Source organism: Simochromis diagramma, unplaced genomic scaffold, assembly GCF_900408965.1.
Source record: "Simochromis diagramma unplaced genomic scaffold, fSimDia1.1 OVJJ01000381.1, whole genome shotgun sequence".
Classification (NCBI taxonomy): domain Eukaryota; kingdom Metazoa; phylum Chordata; class Actinopteri; order Cichliformes; family Cichlidae; genus Simochromis; species Simochromis diagramma.
The window spans coordinates 44,366-67,211 of record NW_024386737.1 but is presented as its reverse complement, the minus strand read 5'-3'; the positions used below and the strand labels follow the sequence as shown (position 1 = coordinate 67,211).

Genomic DNA, 22,846 nt, shown 5'->3' with positions numbered 1-22,846 from the left:
TTTTGAAAGCAGGAGAGCAGGAAATGAGAGTTAACTGAGAAACAAGCGCGGTGCTGAAGGCCAGCTGTGAGATAATGATGATGAGGCCATTATGAGCAGAGTGGGCCTATGTTTGAAAAGAGCCCTGCTGGTGTGAGACGCAGGAAGAGCGTTTGTGATAGAGAGCGTGGCTTACTGTGGCAGGGGAGGAGGAGGAGGGAGCGACTGGATCCTTTCATTAAAATTATAGCTATTAATACTGTTATTAATAATAGGGATGATATTTGTATTTAAATGAACTTATTCATGATAATAAGTCATCAAATGAGAATTTGGGAAGGCTGAATCATCATAGGACTGTACAATAAAAAGGTTTAAAGTGGAACAAAAATGCAGAAAGGGACAGAAAAAGTGTGGAAATGTCTTAGCTTCAGTAACAGGAATTAAAACAACTGTTAATAAAGGCAGAAAGAAGAGTTAATAAGAAGCACAGTGCAGAGAGGCTATAAGAAGAGCGATAATTAAATGAAACTGCAGAATGGTGCTCTTTGAATTCCCACCAGGCTTCTTATTTAAAGGGCTATTTAAAGAGCAGGACTGGGGCAGTAAAAAAGCCAAGCTTGACACAGGATTGTATCCTGTGTTCACACTGAGCTCATTAGCATAGACACAAGCTCAACACCAGCAGAGGCCGGCCTCGCAGTAAATTTAGACCAGCTATTGTTTAGCACAGAATGAACCTTTAAGTAGATTACTAGGTTAGGAAAAGTACAACGAGAGATGGTTTCATTTATACTCATGTTTTATTTCTATCTTAAATACAGAAAGTTCACAAAATTAAAAAAAAAAATGTTATAAACTATGATGTCATTGTAGAGATTACATCATGTGTTCCTCAGACAAGCAGCCTGTTGTTAAGTCACGAGTACTTGAGCATGTTTCATGCTTTCAATGTGTTGTTAGAAGTTCCACAAAAACAAAATAATTGCATGTTTTTTTTCCAGTATTTCACACAGCGATTCCAAACATGCTGGTTTTATTTTGGATGCTTACATTATTACACTTTGCACAAAGAATCTGAACGTTTGTTTTCAGCAAGTCTCACACATGCCTCCTGATCAGTCTTAGCCCATTTTTCTTTAGTGAATCTCTCAAACTCCTCCAGATTTGGTGGTCAGTGGCAGTTAAGTCAGGGGTTTGTGCTGGACAGTCAGTAACATTCACTTTGGTCTTTGTCGTGGTGAAGACAAAGCGACGGCACAGACCCAGCTTTGCTCCCGACTTTCAGAATCTTCACACATCCTTCGTTTTTCATTGTTCCTTCCACCTTGATGAGATTCCCAGTTCTAGTTTAATCTCATCTGACCAAAGGACATGCTTCCAGTATGAATAGTCTCCTGGTCATCTTTAGCATACTTCAGTCTGGCTTGAAGGCTATTTTTCTTTCCAGAGTCTTTTTTTATTTGATTTTATGAGGTTTAAGCATCACAGAGTTCAAGCAGAACAGTAGTTTGTGCTATGGCTCACTTAAAAAGGTCCGCTTTTAATATTAAGCTTTGTCATTTGGGTTTTGTTCTGAAAAAATTCTTCTATTGTGTGCAGGAATGTTTATAAATGCTCTGTTAAAAAAAGAAATTCATAAGGGGGCTAATAGTTTTAACCTCAGCTTTACATTTTCTTGTTATATAGACTCATTTAAATTTATTTTTATTCTTAACAACATATAAATACATATGTACTTATAAATACAAATCTTGCGACACTTTGAAGGGCCCCACATGCTGGAGTGAACTGCACCACCCTCACTAACCTCTGATGCACATCCAGTCATTTTGTCTATAAGCAGCTAAAATATGATGGAAACTGAACAAGGCGATGGTTACCCGCAGTTAGCTTTAATGTAGGTGGGTAAGCCTTTACTATAGTCTCTGATTTATCAGAAATGAATGATTCAGAATTATAATTATTCAAGTGAAAGTATAATGAAACAAATACCGACTGTTTAGGATAAAGTAACAAGTGAAACATGAGTCATGTCTGTGTTTTTTTTTTTGTTCTTTTCTTAATTTGCCGTTGAGCCCATCGGTCGCTTTTTGAGAGAAATCCAGCCCACTGTGGCTTACTGAAGCATATATCTTTATTACTATAAATATCTAGTCCCCAGATAACCTGTGAACTGTTCCTAAAAAAGGCTTTTAAATAATGAACAGTAGCTAGTAAGAGTCACAAACACTCAAATCCAACTGGTCATATGTTTCTTCCTGCATTGCTCCTCCAAAAATCATCTCCACTTGTGAGAAATCTAAAAGCACAGATTTTTTTAAATCTTATTTAGATTCCCAGAAATGTAAATTGTCCTCACAGTGGATTTAACCACTCACGTGCTTCCCCTTGCAGCTAAACAAGAGAGCTTTTAGCTCTTCTAATGAGCTCATCAGCACTTACAGCCTGCAGCCTCTTCAGCAGCTGGAAACAGCTGACCCGGTGAAGTTTGTTTCTGCCTTGAAACCAGCACATTATAAATGCCCTGTAGCCATGGCATTATAAATGCATGTGGAAGTGGGCATTACAGTATGAGTCATCCAGCTTCAGCTATTGAAATATGGCATCTGGTCAGAGATGCAGACTTGGAGAAAAAAGAAAATGCACTTTTTTACTTTATGCGGCTTTAAACTTACACTATTAGGGCATCAGCACTTTAAAAACACCAAGGTTATTTTAGATATTACCTGCCTGCATTATTATAGATTTTACTCTGAAAGTCTTTTTTTTTTTTTACATATTTATTGATTGGGGCCTAAAATTATGTCAAACAAACCAATACTGTTACTAGAATCTGCCACAAGACAGTCAGTCTGATGTCACACTATGATTGAATGGGGTCAGGTTGACAATTATAATTACAAATTCACTTTCAATTATTACATTTGTGCTCATCAGTCTTCCTGTCCTATAGGAATATAACCAGAATACAGTCCCTTCAAGTTGTGCTTATTGACAAAGGCTCATTCAGCTCATTTGTGCTCTGAATTAGGAGGCAGCTTTGCCAAGCTACCGGCCAGTGTGTCCAGTTTATCAGTTTATCATCAAGTTTTCTCAGCTAACATTATCTCAGGATGGATGCATGAGGAGATGAGCACTCTTGTTCGCAGTAATCTCAGAGTTAGGGTTAGGGTTTGTTGTTTTCCTGTATTGATACAATATTGCAATTTTTTGTTTTGTTTTGTTTATTTGCCGACCTGCAAAGAACACAAGCTGTGAAACTGAGTCGTCTTGCACACTGGGGTTAGGGACTGGGACTGGGATGCAGTTATTAGTGGAAGAGGTCACATATTCCAGGTGGCACTTCACGCTGTTAGCAGCAGCAGTTTTTGTTTAGCTGTAAAAAACAAAATCATCAAACGAGGCCCTGAGATAAAATGACCATAAATTGAAAATCTAAATATCAGATCTGTTTATGTTGAGAATGAGTTAAATTTTATAATCTTGAGATGCTTACATATATATTTTATTTGGTAAGTGCATTTTTTGGGGGGGTGTTCATTTGATTTCCCCAAAATGAAGTCTGAGCTCAGCCTGCTATGGGTTTAATATGTATTATCTGTGGCAGTGATACAATAAAACATGATGTCTCCTCAAATGTGCAACTCATAAACAGTGCAGATGTTTCTTACCAACTCAATTGCTGATTTCAGACTAAGATAGCAAAAGAAAATATCAGGAATACTGATACTGTGTGATTGCTGTTGGAGTTCAAATTTGTGCACCGCTTTGTATTTGCAGGAAGAGATTGAAACCCAGAAGCAGCAGCATGAGGCCAGAGTGATGTCCATCAGAACAGAGGAGAAGCAGAAGATGGACAAGATGGCAGATGACTTGGATCGGAAATGGAGAGATGCACTGCGGTAAAAGAGAAAAAAACAGAAAGCCCATCTCCCCTGATGTCTTTTCTCATTCGTCTCTGTCATCTCACAGCCCTCTTCACAATCACACTTATTATCCCAACAAGTCGGCGTCTCCCCAAAACACTCATGTATATTGATGAGAACGAATAGGAAATGAACACAGTCGGAAGCAAGTTTATAAACGCATGCAATATTTACAGATGTCTTTTAGCAGGACAAAACCGAGCAGCGTGAACACACACGCACACTGAATGTACAATGTAATTAATTTAGTCAAACTTTGTGTCTTTCTGTAGGGAAGAAGTGCGTTTGCTAAAGGAGGAGTTGACCGAGGAGTATGAAGCAGACAAACAGGCGGCCATGACTCAGCTCTCCCAGCAAAAAGAGCTGGAGATGATGGCAGCGAGGGAGGGCTGGCAGAGGAAGGTCGAAGACCTGCTGGAGCAGGTAACGCACACATGCGGACACTGACACGTGAGGGTCCGGCCTGTTTTGGTTTTGTAAGGTTACCACCAGTGTTGGTCAAGTTACTTGAAAAAAGTAATCAGTAACTAAAAACTGATTACTTCCCCAAAAAAGTAATCCCGTTACTTTGCTGGTTACTTATTTTCAAAAGTAATTAATTACTTAGTTACTTAGTTACTTTTTAAAAACCCGATTTACAACCTGAAGAGGTGATAAAGTGATAGATCTTTCAGCCCAATTCTACTTTTTCTGCATAATCCATCATACAAAATGTAATCAAATGGAAAAGTCTCTTTTTTTTTAAACTTGTTTTATCAGTTTTAATCTTTTAACTTTATGCATCAAGCAAAATTTTATTATATGCAACATTCGCTGACTGGAAGAAATTAGTTTAACATTTAAACCTATTTTCTGCACATTCCAGCACATAAAATAAAATATTTTTTGTGTTTACACTCAGTCTTTCAAATAGATGCAAGTAAAACACAGCAGAAAATAAATAAAGTCACAGACTCAGCGGTCCTGTTGCTCTATTTTCACCTGTAAAGCAGGAGTAGGGTAGGCGTAGGTTTACCCTGGTGCAGGTGTGCCGCGGTCAGTTGAAGAATCCGCGAGTTTCTCTGTGAGTTTCCCATTACGTCATAGCGCACTCGGTGCTTGTTTAGGGTTTTTTTTTCGCTGTAAAAAGAAGTTTTCTTCCCACGAACAACGGACGCTAATGTTTTTGTCACTTTTTATGGAATCAAACTCAAAGTAAGGTCAGTACTTCCACGCTTTAAACGCTGCACGCTCATACTCTCTCCAGCACTCGATACATGATCCATTGTTGATCTGCACACAGCTGTTGTCACGAACGTTGCACTTGCTTACGTCACTGTCATGAGACATTCTCGCAAAAGATCACGGTTTTAGTAACGCAGTAACTCAGAGTTCCTACGGGAAAGTAACGGTAATCTAATTACCGTTTTTGCAATAGTAATCCCTTACTTTACTCGTTACTTGAAAAAAGTAATGCCCATCTCTGGTTGCCACATACAAGTTTTAAGGGCTTTAACTCCAGAAAGCCTGAACCATAAAATAATTACGAGACATTTGTCTGTTTATCATATCTATTTTATTATTAGAGTGCCCTCCAGGTCGTTGTGAACATTTTAATAAACACTGTTAAAATGTTGCTTAATTGACTGTATTTATTTTATTTCACAGACATTGATTTAACTGTAAGGCTAAGTGTAAATGTATTGCATTAAACTATGACATATATGGAACTTTGATATTCTGGATCTTTGTTTTCTCTAACCGGACCTCCTTACTTTTTAATTGAATACCCCTGCTGTTCAACATTTCAGTGATGTCAGCTGTAGACATGTAGACATTTCTCCCCAGACATTGACCAGTTTCATTTTTCTGTCTATCAAACCATACCCACCGACTGTGTCAGGAGGAAGTATTCATCCGCTGATGATGAGACGCTCACATAATTGACAGCAGGGCAAGATTTTAACATTGTAGAGACCCCCCGTCAGCTGAGCTTTCATGTTAGCTAGTCGCGCACTTCTTTTAATTGGCAGGCAGCAGAAAGAGATCTGACGTTGCTGGATCTTTTTTTTCCTTCTTGTGGTGAGAAGGACATGATTTTTACAGATATTTTTAAAACTGCTTATTTTTTTTATGTATTTTTAGTGTTTTGAGAACCACAGGGTAAGTACCATTTAGTTTCATCATATACAAGCAAAAGTAGACCTTTATATGGCTGATGGCTCAAAAACTGGGAACGTCACACCAAAACAATCCAGATGGATAAATAGCTCTATAGTAAATATGACTTCCTGTTGACATAGCAACTCTTAAACTCTTATTCTTTTCTTAGAGCTGCCTTACAAACCGACCCCAGTAAGTCGTTTACTATGTCAGCTGATGATAACAAAAACACAATGGCAGCCTGAACCAAGAGAAAAGAAAAGGTCATGTCAGTCTGAGAGACGGCGAGAGGCTGATTTGACCAACTTCTTCTTCCATGTAAACGATTGGCTCTCGTCTTATAGTAGTTACTAACCAACGTTGTTAGTATGTTTGACTTTGCCTTTATAGTCAGACCCACAAACAGTAGCTTTCTGAGCTTTCTGTAAACAACCAAAAGCTACAACATGAGGTCGGGAGCACATGCTGGTGATGCTGCAGTCATCACTGTTTGCAGTATGTGATAAAGCATTGATATCACATGCAGGTGAACTCTGTTAGTATCCGGGAATGCAGTTGTTCATTTTTTATGCATTTTTTGTTCTTTGACAAGCAGTTGAAATTATTGATCATTTCAGATTTCTTGGTCTATTCCAGAGTAAAACTTGATGTAATTCAATGATTTATTTGATAATTGCTTGCGGCTCTTTAGTCCTTATAGTGCGGCTCCGCGTGGTTTGGGAAAATAAATTAGAAGTATTTCGCTGAAGTGTATTTTATTTATGTTAGTTCTTTTTTAAACCTGTACTTCTAAATTGGAAGATTATTGTGATATTGAAATAAAAAAATAAAATTATATTCTATTATTTTTTTCATCGCTCAAAATAAGCGTCACACTCGCGGAAGCCGGTGTACCCGCTGAAACGCCGTGCATTTATCGAGACTTTCAACCCCAGGTAGGCCAGTTATGGATCTTCGGATCCACATTATGTCAGCAGCTCCACCATGAACTATGTTAAAACAAACACCGCTCACGCCTCACAGATGACAGCTTACAGTCCTGTAAAGATGAAAGTGACTTCGTACAGCCCCGATTTGCAGACGCTGTGCGCAGAGGTTCAGGAGCAGAAGTCCCATTGTAAACATATCACGGCAGACCCGACGATGTTTGCATGAACACTCTTTTCAGCATCTCTTTATTGACCGCTTTTCACACACGGTTGCTGTACGCACACAGCCGGCTGTAGCTTTGCAGCTCACAGCCCGACACACACCAACACAACAGCACAGACGTTAAGGCGGCAAGGCGTGATTGCGGGTGCCGCTCAGGTGCGTCCGCCTCCCCTGCAGCGGCGCTGCAGACCACGCCCCGCCACACACATTAACCAGGTAAAATACATATTTAGGCAGAATTTTGCAAATATCTATTTTTCATCTTTTAGCAGCATAGTGCTTTTTTAAATTATTTTTTAAAAGTCAGGTCAAGGCTCCAAAAGCCCAAAGGAGATATAACAGTTTTTGTTTGCTACATGGATCATTTTAGTTCAGCTGGGTGTCTTTCCTTTTGTTATATTTCTTTAAGAGTTCAAAATGTGTTAATTACATAAATAAAAATGTAATTTTCTCTGTAGCACTTCATGGATTTCATAAGCAACACACTTTAGTTGTTCACACAAAGCATAAAGATAAAAAACAATATATACAGTGTTATCTTCATTTTAGATGTCACAAAGTATTTGCGGCTCTCAGTGTTTTCTTTTGCGTGGAAACCGGGTCCAAATGGCTCTTTCGGTGTTAAAGGTTGCTGACCCCTGACTTAAGGACAGCCTGAAGCAAAAAAAGAAAATCCAAATCAAGTCTCACAGGCATGTGAATGTGATTAACAGCAACGCTGTAAATAGCTTCTTCACCTGCTTCACAACTCATATAACTCCCACAGCAACAGTAAATTGGTATGAAAACAACAAAGGCTGTAACAGTGTTATGTAACAGGAAGTAGTTTTTAGCTTGTTTGTAGTTTTAGCTATTTTAGGGGGATATCTGTGTGTGCAGGTGACTATTACTGTGCAGAATTATTAGGCAACTTAACAAAAAACAAATATATACCCATTTCAATTATTTATTTTTACCAGTGAAACCAATATAACATCTCCACATTCACAAATATACATTTCTGACATTCAAAAACAAAACAAAAACAAATCAGCGACCAATATAGCCACCTTTCTTTGCAAGGACACTCAAAAGCCTGCCATCCATGGATTCTGTCAGTGTTTTGATCTGTTCACCATCAACATTGCGTGCAGCAGCAACCACAGCCTCCCAGACACTGTTCAGAGAGGTGTACTGTTTTCCCTCCTTGTAAATCTCACATTTGATGATGGACCACAGGTTCTCAATGGGGTTCAGATCAGGTGAACAAGGAGGCCATGTCATTAGTTTTTCTTCTTTTATACCCTTTCTTGCCAGCCACGCTGTGGAGTACTTGGACGCGTGTGATGGAGCATTGTCCTGCATGAAAATCATGTTTTTCTTGAAGGATGCAGACTTCTTCCTGTACCACTGCTTGAAGAAGGTGTCTTCCAGAAACTGGCAGTAGGACTGGGAGTTGAGCTTGACTCCATCCTCAACCCGAAAAGGCCCCACAAGCTCATCTTTGATGATACCAGCCCAAACCAGTACTCCACCTCCACCTTGCTGGCGTCTGAGTCGGACTGGAGCTCTCTGCCCTATACCAATCCAGCCACGGGCCCATCCATCTGGCCCATCAAGACTCACTCTCATTTCATCAGTCCATAAAACCTTAGAAAATTCAGTCTTGAGATATTTCTTGGCCCAGTCTTGACGTTTCAGCTTGTGTGTCTTGTTTAGTGGTGGTCGTCTTTCAGCCTTTCTTACCTTGGCCATGTCTCTGAGTATTGCACACCTTGTGCTTTTGGGCACTCCAGTGATGTTGCAGCTCTGAAATATGGCCAAACTGGTGGCAAGTGGCATCTTGGCAGCTGCACGCTTGACTTTTCTCAGTTCATGGGCAGTTATTTTGCGCCTTGGTTTTTCCACACGCTTCTTGCGACCCTGTTGACTATTTTGAATGAAACGCTTGATTGTTCGATGATCACGCTTCAGAAGCTTTGCAATTTTGAGACTGCTGCATCCCTCTGCAAGATATCTCACTATTTTTGACTTTTCTGAGCCTGTCAAGTCCTTCTTTTGACCCATTTTGCCAAAGGAAAGGACGTTGCCTAATAATTATGCACACCTGATATAGGGTGTTGATGTCATTAGACCACACCCCTTCTCATTACAGAGATGCACATCATCTAATATGCTTAATTGGTAGTAGGCTTTCGAGCCTATACAGCTTGGAGTAAGACAACATGCATGAAGAGGATGATGTGGACAAAATACTCATTTGCCTAATAATTCTGCACTCCCTGTATGCATGCTATGTATTTGCAGCCTTTAAATAGGTTCTTTAAAGAAAGCCTTTGAAATTAATGCTCCTTCAGATGTTCCAGTAGCTACAGTTCGGGAGATTTTATCTTATGAGGACTGAAGTTAGCTGCTAGGGTCAGAATGAAAGCACTGTAGGAACAGAGCGAGCCGTTTGACGCTGGTTTGGGATCTCAGACGCTCGTCTGCTTAGACTCATGTAGCCGTTCCTGCAGAGCATACTGCCTCTGGGTAATTCAGAGCTGAGTCACAACTGAAACCTCAAAGAGGCTCGTCCTGAGTTTGCCAAGACGCTGGTGGTTCCAGATAAACATTTTCTGACAAGCTGGAGTCACCAGTGCCAGCTTGGCAACTTTTCAGACGCCCCCAACCAAAACCGTGACAAAAGCAGCTCACGGCAAAACAAGACAAAGTTAAAGAGTGATCTGACTTTAACTCCAACACAAGATACAAGAGATTCTGTTTCACACAAAGTTTTGTTCTTCTTCATAAAATATTTTCGTTTACCAAAGAAAACTTGTCCTTTGGTTTTGAGACATCTGTTTGTGGTCGGCGGCTCTGCAATGGACCTTTGACCTTTGATATAGCTACTGTGTTGGAGTTTCTTAATTACTCCAGAAATCGTTTGTTCTGCAGACTAAAATGTAAATATTTATTTGCTTAATTGAAAAAAATGTGCAAGCTAAAGTGGCAGTTTTCAAAAGAATCACCAAATATTCAAATAAATGATTGCTACCTATTTGTTTCAGCTATAGATATGGTATCATTTTAAGATGAAAGGAAGGAGTCCTCATTGATGTGGCTGTAATAATTAAGATGGAATTTCATAGTGGGCTCTTTAGGGAGCATCATTTCTTATCTGCAGCATCTGCAGATTATAGATGCCAGATTAGGAATCATGTAAATGTGGGTCACAGTATAAAAAGAAGCATTTTAAAGTTATAGTGCCGAGCGGCTAAAAATAAACTTCAAACAATATCACAGATCAGATATCTAAGGAGCTCACACTGTATGTGTACTATATGTGAGTCTCTGTATGTGTGTCTTTTTTTTTGCCCTCACAGGGCTGTGTGTGTGTGGGGGGGGGGGGGGGGGGGGGGGGTTGGTTTAGAAGCAACAGAAAAGATGACTAATGTGTGTATATGTAATACTGTAATCCACAGATATTATTAAGTGTATATACACCTACCGGAATCTCTTTAAATGTGCTTTGCTAGTACCTCTTTTGATTTCATATCTGCATTCATTCCTCGCGGCATAATTTCAACAAAGTGCTGGATAAATTCTTCAGAGATTTTTGTCCATATTCACACGACAGCATCACGGAGTTCCTCATCACAAAGGTGCTCTATTAGATTGGGATCTGGTGATTGTGGAGCCCATTTGGGTTCAGTGAACTGAATGTCAAAAAAAACAGTTTTGAGCTTTGGGCTTTGGGTAAATACGCAGGTAGGCTGTGGCAATTAAATGATGCCTACCTAGTACTGACGAGTCCACAGTCTGTAAAGAAAATATTCTCTACTCCATTGCACCACGAGGGTCATAAATCATTGATACAAGGCAGGATGGATCCCTGCTTTCATGTTGTACACACCGGTTTCACACCCTACCATCTAAATGTTGCAGCAGGAGTCAAGATTTATCAAAGCAGGCAGTGTTTTCTAATCTTCTGTTGTCCAATTTTCGAGAATTATAATCTCAGTTTCCTGTTATTAGCTGGCAGGAGCGGCATCCAGTGTGGTCTTCTGCTTTAACATTTGCATGTAGAGATGCTCTTCTGCAGACTCACTTGTTACAAGTGATTATTTACTATAAGTGGTTGCCTCCCTGTCAGTTTAAAGCAGTTTGGCCATTCTCCTCGGACCTCTGGTAGATGGTATTGGCCACCAACCAGAGGTAGAGGATTTCACCCAGAGAACTTCTGGAATTGAATTGATGCCAGTCATTGCTCTGAGTTTGATATGGCTGGGGGCACCAGTACAGCATTAAAGTGAAGTGCAGATAAGCATAATTTTCAAAATCCAAGACCATGCTTTCAAAGGCTACATGAACATCACCTGAAAAAAACATTCCCAAGTAGTTTAATTCATGCTTAAAAGATCCTTTTCAACCCAAAATATTTAAATTTAATTTGAAAGCCCAGTTAGGAATGTTTTAGCTTATCCCCGTAATACTTTCAATCATAGTCTTGCACAAAGATTAACTACTTAATGAGAAAAAACAGCAGACATGCAAGCTGGGCCACTATAAAGACAAAAGCATGAAGGTATTATTACAGTGATCTGCACTGTATTGACCTACTTACAGCTCTGCAGAAACACCAGCCCTACCGGGGGCTCAGAGACTCATCAGTCACAATGCAAGGAGAAACTCGCAGTCCCCTCAGATATTACACATCACGTTGCATTTTAAGGACAAATCTCAAACTGTTCACACATAAGCCATGATTACAACTAGCATCTGTCAGAGTGATAACGGAAATATGATGGATGTATATTGGTCGATTACCCATTAATAACGCTAAGAATAATAAATTCTCCGCTTTATTTATCAGAGAAGGGGATATTATATTAGAAGCGCGTTTAGATTGTCTCTTGTTACTTTCCTGGTGTTGTTTTAAGGCTGTCAGTGCTTCTCTGTGTCTCTGCACCTCTTCTGTATCATCCTTACAAATTCAAGTTATTGTGCATTCAGACAACACCAATCCCATAATTGCATCAACATTCAACCCTCATGGTGTGTACAATTTCTCTTTCAGTCAAAAAGTAATTCCAGTAGCAACTACCGCTCTTCGGCATTTCTTTTGATCAGTGTTAATACTTCATACGCCGACCCTCCAGCCTGCCAGATGCTCAGTTTGCTCAGAACAGCAGAGCAGTGAGCATGGTGGGACTCTGTTCTTGGTTGCTGTGTGATGGATTTAATGGTGGGACAACTGCCATATTGCTGAATTTATTATTTTAATAAATTTCAATACAGATCAAAATTTAAGTAGATGCAGGGCCTTTCCTGGCTAGGAGAGGGTCTTGAGGGGCAGCTACAACTGTCAGCACAATTAGTCTAAAAGTAAGGGTTTGTTTTTCCAGGAAAACCCCTGTGATTGATAGGGTAGTTTTGTTTATTAACTGGAAATGAAGATGCATACCAAATCCAATCAAAATATTTCCCATTTTTTCAGAAAATCAATTGTGATTTAAAGGTACAGCCATTAATTTTAAGCATTTACTTTTCTTCTGCTACATCAGAGTAAACAGACTAATAAAACATGGTTAATGCATTTGTTCTTTCCATACCAGTCTGCCACAATCACTTATTGTCTGCAGATTAGACAAGCAACTGGCCCATCTCCAGACAGCTGACAACTGTTATGGCTAAACAATAAAAGCTAGTTACAAGCTAATGCAGGGGTGGGCAACTCCAGGCCTCGAGGGCCGGTGTCCCTGCAGGTTTTAGATGTGTCCTTGAACCAACACAGCTGATTTAAATGGCTAAATTAGCTCCTCAACATGTCCTGAAGTTCTCCAGAGGCCTGGTAACGAACTAACCATGTGATTCAGGTATGTTGACCCAAGGTGAGATCTAAAACCTGCAGGACACCGGCCCTCGGGGCCTGGAATTGCCCACCCCTGGGCTAACGTTACATATGTAATGTTTGGCTCAAGTGTCCTAAAAATCACAATTTCCCTCTGATAAAGAGTTTGATTACATTCTCACATCGTATCAGCGTTCAGTCATGACGTTCCTGAGTCCTTAAAAGTTGCAACTATTACAAAGACAGTTTCAACAGTTGCTAACAGAGGCTAACAGCTAACAGTGGCAAAAAGGACCTCAGTATTGCTGTCATTATTCACAACTGAGCTTTTTTGACTCCATATTGGACTCCTTTCACAAAGTTTTATAGCCTCTTCCAGAGTAAATAAAGATAGATGCTTCTCACCCGGCCTTGACAGCTGAGGTAAACAGTGGACTGACAGCCTTCCACAGGAGCAAAAACATGCCGGCCGGCTGCATCTCTTATAGCATTCAGTCTCAATTGAATGTTTTTGATCTCTCTTGGCATGTTTCATTGCCAATGTCAGTGTTATTTCTATTCTAAAGTTAAAAACAACAAAGTATCCAAAGTCTTTACAAGTTAGTTAATGAACAAGCATGGTAAATAAATATAATAAAATAAGATATAAAAAGAAGCAAATATGATATATTGTGACAACATAAAAAAGCTACAGTGGCTATCCTACAGCAGCCACAGTAACTAGGATTATGCGCTTGAATTGTGAGGGTACAAAAACAGACCCCAGTTGCCTGCAAAATCTGCAATCCACCGACATTTGGCGCTGAATAATTGTACTCACTAACTTTAGAGAATTGCCAAGACTCAACAGGATGAAAAAATTGAATGATTTCCCTTTTGACTGTTTTGTGCAGACACACTAGCAGATGTAGTTAAAAATCACCCCTGATGTCCTGAATTTTTGATTAACCTGTTTCAGTGGAGCCATTTATGCCTTTGCTGCCTTAGCCTCTCATGTTTGATGGACGTGGCAGCTACATGTGCTGTTAAAGTAGAAAAAGACATTCCTGAAAGCCCTTAAGTGAGCGCAGGTCCCGTGCGGTATTGTGCGCCTGGGCGGATGTGCCGTCGTTATCTATAATGACTTCGTTTTCATTAAGATATTTTCATTACAAGGTCCTAGCCCGAGGCTCCAGCTTGTGCGAGCCAAAACTTGTGCGCTTGGGATTGTGTTTAATTAAGTCACAGAGGGCTGGGTGCATGTTTTTGCAAACAAGGTCGCTTAAGGTATTTCCACATTGCTAATCTCACACATCCCATTATTTTGCTGTAAATGTAAAAATGATTAGTTGGAGTAGACAGAGAGGATAAACTGTGCAGGCCATCTTTTTTTTATCCGATGTAGAACCTCAGAAACTTCATCCCAGCCCTGCTCCTCATCCTCTCATTTTTAAATCCATCTTACCTTACACTTGCTAATGTGGTACTTCTTCAGCACTAAACCCTGCGGGGGATTTAACTGCAGCGGCTCAGAGAAAGAGTGGCATGTGAAGGACCGGAGGCGTCTGGCTGAGAGAGTTCTGCCACTCACCGGCAGTTAGGCCTCTGATAGCTGCAGTATCTCCTCGAAACAAAACACTTTGGCGTGCTCTGATGGGGCTTACGCTTGTTGGCTTTTGTTATTGGGCCGTGCGCGCTGTCACTCGTCGTCGTGACGGGCTGTCAGCTCATTGACACGAGTGGAGAAATCTTCATCCGCAGCCCTGAAGTGGTTTTATTACATCTGTGTGTCAATATCACCACCAGGGAGTGGTTGTTAGAAAAAGCGGGAAAAACCTAGGCTCTCTCCCTGGTTAAGAGCGATGCATTGGAAAAAATATAGTGGAGCAAAAGAGAGAGTTTTTTAATTAAATGTGTGTGCTCTGTTAAGTGAGTTGCTTCTTTCCTGGAGGTATGTCTTGCTTGTAAATTAAATGTGATGTCGCCGCACAGTTGGAGATAGAGAACCACCTGGAGAGAGACACAGTGTTGTCCCTGCAGTTCAAGTTCGGCCTGTAATTACTGCTTCTATCGGATGTGGGCACGATGACCTGTTAACATTTGCTTTTAATCTAATTTGTTCTGTCTTGTTACTTTTTTCTTTTTTTTTTTTGAATAAACCTTTGCTCATTATAAACACCTAAACACCGTATTTTTACTACTTCCCCCTTTACGTCCCTTTTTCCTCAGATCTCTCTGCTGAAACAGTCCCTGGAGCTGCAGCTGTCTCAGTCTCAGTCAGCTCTCCAACAGCTGCAGTCTCAGTTCAACCAGGAGAGAGAGCTCCTGAGCCAACAGCTCAAAGGTATGCACGCGCTTCCTCCACGTGGCGACTGCGGCTACAAGCTGCCGCTGGAGTTTCAACATTTCATCCTAAAATAACTTTCTTAAAGTAGCGATTTTGCATTTGTATGTGATTTTAACCTCCTTTACACATTATTTCTGATCAGCATCTTTTCAACTCATATCATCTATATTATTTCCTTAACCTTAAAATCAGGTTTAACGGAACGCAGCCACAAGAAAGATAATGTCTGAAAGTTTTTGTCACTGATGCGACTATAAAACAAGAGATTTTTTAGAGAAGGAAGGCTGGAGCTGTAACAGCCAGTTTGAGCTGTTAGATGACGAGTTGCAGTCTGACAAGTTTTATCAGGGGAAACCTGTGTGCCTCTAAATCAGCCATCCCCAAAGTCAAGAGTGCTGCAGCCCACTTAAAAACCTGAAGATCCATTGGGGCCACCCAATCTTAAATCTTCACTCTAATCAGAATCCATGAGAATGTGATGTATTCCTCGAAAAATGTCTTAAAAATAAATAAACCACACAGGATGTTGGCTATAAATTGCTAATGCTACCTAGTCATATGCAAAGTGGTAAGGCTAACTGGGACATAAACTTTAATACAGGGGAAGTAAATTTAGGTCAAAATAAAGTAATACCACCTCCTATTTCCTGTTTTAATTCCATATTTATATAACTACATTGATATAAATATGTAACTGTGCATACTACTAATTTCAAGCTGAATTTCTGTTATTATTGCAGCCAAGCAGCCATGAAGGGGGCCACTGCTCCCTTAAAAACTTTTGGGAATCACTGCTTCAAAACATCCATGAGGGAAATAACTGAATTCACAGCCCAGGATGTTCACTAGCATGAGATCGTCAGCATGTCGAGACAAATCATGCTGCATTGCACTGTACCACTGCTGAAACCGATTTTTTATTTTGTTGTGAAGAATAAATAAAATTCTGAAATGTAACCTAAATATTTAATACAAATAGTCCGAGCATCGAGTGTGTAAATATTTTGTTGTCACCTTCTGTTCAGCGGCGCGTCTCCTGCCGCTGTGCGACTGGCTCAGATTGTCATATTGCCTTATCGTGTCAAACAGAATGGAAACACGTCTGCTGTTGATGCATCTCAGTGTACACGTTGATATCTCTGTGTTTGCAGAGATGCAGAGAGAACATCAGAGGAGAGAGCATCGATTACAGGAGGCTCACTGCTGTGCCCTCAGCACCATGGAGGAAGCCAGGCAGCACCAGATAAGAGTACGACACACACACACACACACACATATTTGCAAGCATGTAGGTTTGCATCGGTTGTCTTGGGATTTGTCACATAGTTGCACGACACTACCTGCCTTTTGTTCTCTCTGAAAAGAAAAGTAGAGCAAGTTCTAACTAACTTCTCGGGGGCTTTTACTAAATACATTACAGTAGCCTTTCTTGTTCCACTGTGGACTTCACTGCAGTCTTCTTTGAACTCATCTGTTTCTACACATAATAAAAGTGCGACGAGGACAGTTTCGACAGCCTCACTAGTGCAGCAACAACAGCTGCTAAATGCTACCATCGTTCACTAACAAGTGCTGTGACTGAAGCAATAATGTGCTGCAGTAATTCTAGTAGCAAAAATGCCTAACTAAATTAACCAAATCTGTGATTTTAAATATGTTTTAAACAGAAAACCTTTGACTACTGAATGCAGCATTTGAGAGACTTACTGTTGCTTTGTACTGTAGCATTAACGTGACTCTAGAACACTGTATGTTGGTGGATCCTGTATGGCTAGGCTGGAGTTTGGTGTTGCAGAGATTTCAGTTTGGTTTGATCTGTCACCTCAGCTGAGTCTGGCATCAATAAATGTTCAGTTTAACTCAGTCTTATTTATATAGACCAGCACAAGTCACTTCAAGGCACTTTATATTGTAAGATAAAGAAAATAATACAGAGAAAACCTCAACAATCAAACAACTCCCTTTGAAGAAGCACTTGGCAAAAGTGGGAAGGAAAAACTCCCTTTTAACAGGAAGAAACCCCCAGCAGAACCAAGCTCAGGCAGGGGCAGCCATCTGCTGCGACTGGTGTGGGTTAGTGGATTTGATAGTTAACTCAAAAACAGTGTGATGATGTACCGCAAGGTCAGAGGTCAAGTTTTTGTGAATGCGATGACTCAAGGACGTCACGTAGGACTTTCAAATACCATAGGTATATTTATTAGGAGGCTGATGAGTACTATTAGCCAGTATTTTTTACCTATGTGATTAAAAATGACTGTAAGGCAACATTTGAGCAGAAAATTAAAAACAAAAAATGGCTGTATTTTCTTCAAGTCATCCAAAACACATGTGACAACTGCAGCAATAAAACTATGAAAAGGTTAGCACTGCATGTGAACCATGATTGGTATTCTGTCCAAAGCTAGCTCTGCTTATAGGTTGATTTAGCTGCTTGAACAGCAGAGTAAGCAGTGACCTTGTGTTGAGGTAATGTTGACTGAGATTTCTTGAAGAAATGTTTTTGACTAAATCCATCAATACAAGAGCGTGAAACCACACGTGGAAACAAGACCACTCAGAGAGCGCAACTATCAAAGGGCAGGTTTATTAACACTGATGTTTTATTACAACATGATGATGTCAACCCGTTATGTCATCATGGTGACATCATAGCAACATCATAGGGACAGCAGTCAAGCTCATGTTTAGCCAGCATAGGTAATCATGTCCCCCAAGGCCTAATATGTTGCTGTTATCGGTATCACCATCACAGAAAATCTGAAAATGCTGTTTTGAAAACTGTGGACAAACAGACAGAGTACACACTCCCTCCATTAGGGAGGACAACAAACTAAAAACTTGCTGCTAAACTTAAATTAAAGAATAAAAGTGTCCTTTAGCTGTCTATCAGCAGGAGAGTAGAGAATTGTGCTTCAGTAGCTGATATATCCACAGTGTCACTTCCCTCGAACTTTGTAATACACAAGTAAACGCCTATTACCATTATAAAAAAAATGAAAGAAAAAGACTGACAAAAATAAGAGTTGACCTATCATTTTACTTTTAAATCATCAAATTAGTTCATGTGCTCCTCTGGCTGTATCCTGTGTCTTTTTATAGTTCTGTAAAAATGTGACTTTCAGTACAAAAATCTGCAGCTGCTGTTCCTCTCTTTTCACCTGTGTTCTTATCTACTTTTTTTTATGTATGTAGCAGTCTGTGATCAGCAAAAGTCCTTAAAATAGTGCTTTATAAGAGGTACACAACTTGATTTGTCGTCCTGGGAGCTTCTAGTGTCTGACGTTATTTCTTCCAGAGAGGAAATTATAGTGTGGAAGGTGCTGCAATTTGAATTTCCAATATAGTCCACAGCACAGCAATGATTACGTGTAGCAGAGTATCCATTGTGAAGTTCAGCGAGTGCTGGTCAACAAAACTACTTGAGACCAAGTAAAAAAGTTTTTGAGCTTTTCTAATATTGTTTAATGATCCTTTTATGTCTGCCACAGAGTCAAGAAGTGTAGAAGATTCATAGCACAATCAAACCCCTGAGGAAATTCCCGGCTTTCTGAGCCATTTTATTTGGATCATTTACTTTAATTTCACCAATTTTCTTGTTAAGTAATATTAAAATGAGCCAAACGATATAAATTATGGTTGAGGTAAAAAAAAAATTTCGTTATGTGGCACTGAGAGGATGTGTCAAAAAGCTCAGTGATTTTATACTTACACTCTATAGTCATTTTCAGCCTGTTGATGGATCTCGCTGTCAGTTCTGCTTCCTGAAGCTGAGTAGCTTCCTTTTTTTATGCAGTACATAGTGGGACAGTCTCCAAAAGTCTTTGTGTGCTCTTAATATTGTCACTTTTCCTGTGCCAGTCTGTAACTCAAAACCAGCTTGGAGCTGTGGTTCGATTACACTGTTCATTTTCTCTCTTTGTCTTCTGGCTTTCTTTTTACAACATTTCACTTTTACTTTTCAGCCAAAAATAAAAAGGAAATATTGAGTCAGACATCCAAACTACACTTTTCTCAAAACCATATTTTTCATGTAACATATTGTGTCTTGTCATCTTCGTCCTTTCTCTTCTCCTTCCTTTCCGTCCCTCCATCCTCTTTAATCTCCCTCGCCGTGCCGTCTGCCAGGCCCTCGAGGAACGTCTAAAGCAGGAGCAGCGGGAGGAGGTTCACGCTTTGAAGGAGGCCCACAGGAGGACTTTAGAAATCCTCAGACAGCAGTCGGACCAGGAGCTGCAGACACTGCGATTTGAATTGGAGGACGAGGGGAAAGCAAAGCTGGGTAAATGACGATAGATATAGTAAACGTGGCTTTGACACGTCTAGGTTTGTAGTTATCGATCGGGGTTGTTTCCACACTGCCAGCCTCGCTCTGTGGCGTGGTTTTAAATTGCAGCAATGATTTTTTCCCCACCCTTTGGTGATTGTGTTTCTACCTACTGAGACGTTCTGGTTCTGTTTCGGCCTGCTGTGATGATGTTTTTGTCCATAGTGATTACAACAAAATCACCTTCATTATCTGCCTATTGCTGTTTAGAAGAATAGAAGAAGAAAGAAACATTTGGTGGTTGAATCGTAAGACGCTTTAGGAAACCAGGATGAAATTAACTAATGGTGAAATCAGCTTTCTGAGATCTGTGAACATGTGCTAGGTGATAAAATTGATCTCAGTAGTTGCCTCCAATATTAAACCAACTAAAAGAATAATTCGTGAAAGTACGATGTAGGAAAGGAGTCACAAAACATGAGAATATCTTTAATTTCTTCGCACTGTTGTCATTTTTCTACATAAACTACATAAAGAATGATCCCTCACATTACCTGTGGCGTCTCTTTCCTGCAGCCTCTCTTCGTGCAGAACTGAACCACCTCCACGCGACAGCCATCGAGCATCTGAAGCAAATCCACCTCAAAGAACACGCTGCCACCAAACGAGAGCTAGAGAAAGCCATGGAGCACAGCCAAAAGCAGGTAACACTGACAGTGGTTTAGTTCTGTTTTTGTTCTTGTCTCTCAGTGTTTCGCCCTAAGTGATCTCAAGGTTTAAAAGCCTTCTAGCAAATAACTGCCTATTCTGTCTCATGTGCATCCTCTAGGAACAAGATCTCTTAATTCGTATCTCAGACCTGCAAGCGGAGCTGTGTTCCCGTAGCAACCGTATCACCGATCTGGACCATGAGATTCACTCTCTGAACGAGACCATCGACACGCTAACCAGAGAGCTGGAGCTGAAGGGCAAAGAGGTGCTGCGGGTCCGCAGCGAAGCTAACCATCAGATAAGGTTCAGTAGCTCAGCAGACATTATCCTCCCATTACCCTTAAATACTCTTGCTCATATAAGAGTATTTAAGTAAATAATATTTGTGAAATTTTTGCATCAACCATCCAATTATAAATATGCATTCACAGCATAAAACTAGAGTTTCACAGTTGCCTTTTAAGTAAAGATGACATCACATTTGTGAAATCATGTTAAACTTGCGTCTGTATTTTTAGTCTTTTTCTGAGGATTTACTGAAAAACAGTCACGTTTATTCATAAGTGCAGTTTTTTCAAGCCACTTTACATCAGACGTGTTTTTCACAGTCTAAAAATATATTTTTTATTTCATTTTCACATATGTAAATTTTTTTCCAGTGTCGCTCTGTCTGACCATTTCAGTTAAAACACCAGTACTTTGTTTATTGAAGCCATAGCTATAATACCCAGTAAAACAACAAAGTCTATGGATGTCCAGATCTATCAGTGTAAGCATTTATTTATATTAATACTGTATTCTGATCAGTTTCTGGTGAACTTTAAACATGTTTTGCTCTAAATCAAGCGCAGCGTTATCAGCATCATGCTTTAGATAAAGTGGGTAAAGGACCTCTCAGCTCAGAGTTTCATGTTTTACACGCCTGCTTCCACAACTCCAGCCTATCTGTTCTAAGCCAGCAGAGTTTGTATTGACTTAAAATGAATCAGTGTTGCCTTCCAGCTTTACGACAGGCAGTATAAAAGATGGATGTAGCTACCATGAAGTCATTCATGGTATTTAATTGCCATCTTGGTTTGGAGCAGGGCTTGGTCTGTCTGCATATTATACCCTCACTGTCAATCACGGGTGGCTAGCCAATCAGCATAGCCCAGATAATCCTCCGTTTTGGAACATGGGATGATCAAGATTTACAAAACAGACTTAATTTTTTATTTAATAAGATCCAAAATTGGCTCATAAACTCAGCAGGAAAATGTTTATAGAGGTAAACACACAAACCATAGGCTTCTGTAGGATCCAGTCTTTTTGTAGCCACCACTGTCACCATCTGGTGGCTAGAATGCAGGTTAAGGCACTCGTGCACTGGTTTCATTTTTCTTGCGTGGAAAAACGCCACAGAGTCTTTTGCCTACCGCATTTTGACTCCCGTGCTCTTTTTTTATAACCTAAAGACCACTGTGACTATGTTTGCTTCTCCAGCTTTAATGAAGTATTCCAACAGGGTAAATGTCAGCGTCTTTCAAGCTTAATTTGTTGTTCGTAACACAGACTTTCTGTCATACAGTGGGGCAAAAAAGTATTTAGTCAGCCACCGATTGTGCAAGTTCCCCCACTTAAAATGATGACAGAGGTCAGTAATTTGCACCAGAGGTACACTTCAACTGTGAGAGACAGAATGTGAAAAAAAAATCCATGAATCCACATGGTAGGATTTGTAAAGAATTTATTCGTAAATCAGGGTGGAAAATAAGTATTTGGTCAATAACAAAAATACAACTCAATACTTTGTAACATAACCTTTGTTGGCAATAACAGAGGTCAAACGTTTACTATAGGTCTTTACCAGGTTTGCACACACAGTAGCTGGTATTTTGGCCCATTCCTCCATGCAGATCTTCTCGAGAGCAGTGATGTTTTGGGGCTGTCGCCGAGCAACACGGACTTTCAACTCCCGCCACAGATTTTCTATGGGGTTGAGGTCTGGAGACTGGCTAGGCCACTCCAGGACTTTCAAATGCTTCTTACGGAGCCACTCCTTTGTTGCCCGGGCGGTGTGTTTTGGATCATTGTCATGTTGGAAGACCCAGCCTCGTTTCATCTTCAAAGTTCTCACTGATGGAAGGAGGTTTTGGCTCAAAATCTCACGATACATGGCCCCATTCATTCTGTCCTTAACACGGATCAGTCGTCCTGTCCCCTTGGCAGAAAAACAGCCCCATAGCATGATGTTTCCACCCCCATGCTTCACAGTAGGTATGGTGTTCTTGGGATGCAACTCAGTATTCTTCTTCCTCCAAACACGACGAGTTGAGTTTATACCAAAAAGTTCTACTTTGGTTTCATCTGACCACATGACATTCTCCCAATCCTGTGCTGTATCATCCATGTGCTCTCTGGCAAACTTCAGACGGGCCTGGACATGCACTGGCTTCAGCAGCAGAACACGTCTGGCACTGCGGGATTTGATTCCCTGCCGTTGTAGTGTGTTACTGATGGTGACCTTTGTTACTTTGGTCCCAGCTCTC

At 40.3% G+C, this 22,846-nt stretch overlaps 1 protein-coding gene across 3 annotated transcripts in view; it reads left to right on the top strand.

Moving 5' to 3' along the window:
* LOC120716416 (protein FAM184A-like) overlaps positions 1-22,846 on the top strand; it is a 71,663-nt gene that overhangs the window by 38,518 nt on the left and 10,299 nt on the right. For all 3 annotated transcript variants that reach the window (XM_040003989.1, XM_040004024.1, XM_040004094.1), the window contains exons 13-19: positions 3,763-3,884; positions 4,181-4,331; positions 15,223-15,337; positions 16,492-16,589; positions 19,469-19,622; positions 20,184-20,311; positions 20,437-20,621. In XM_040003989.1, the coding sequence (XP_039859923.1) occupies positions 3,763-3,884; positions 4,181-4,331; positions 15,223-15,337; positions 16,492-16,589; positions 19,469-19,622; positions 20,184-20,311; positions 20,437-20,621 (953 nt within the window). The remainder of the gene's footprint in view (positions 1-3,762; positions 3,885-4,180; positions 4,332-15,222; positions 15,338-16,491; positions 16,590-19,468; positions 19,623-20,183; positions 20,312-20,436; positions 20,622-22,846) is intronic.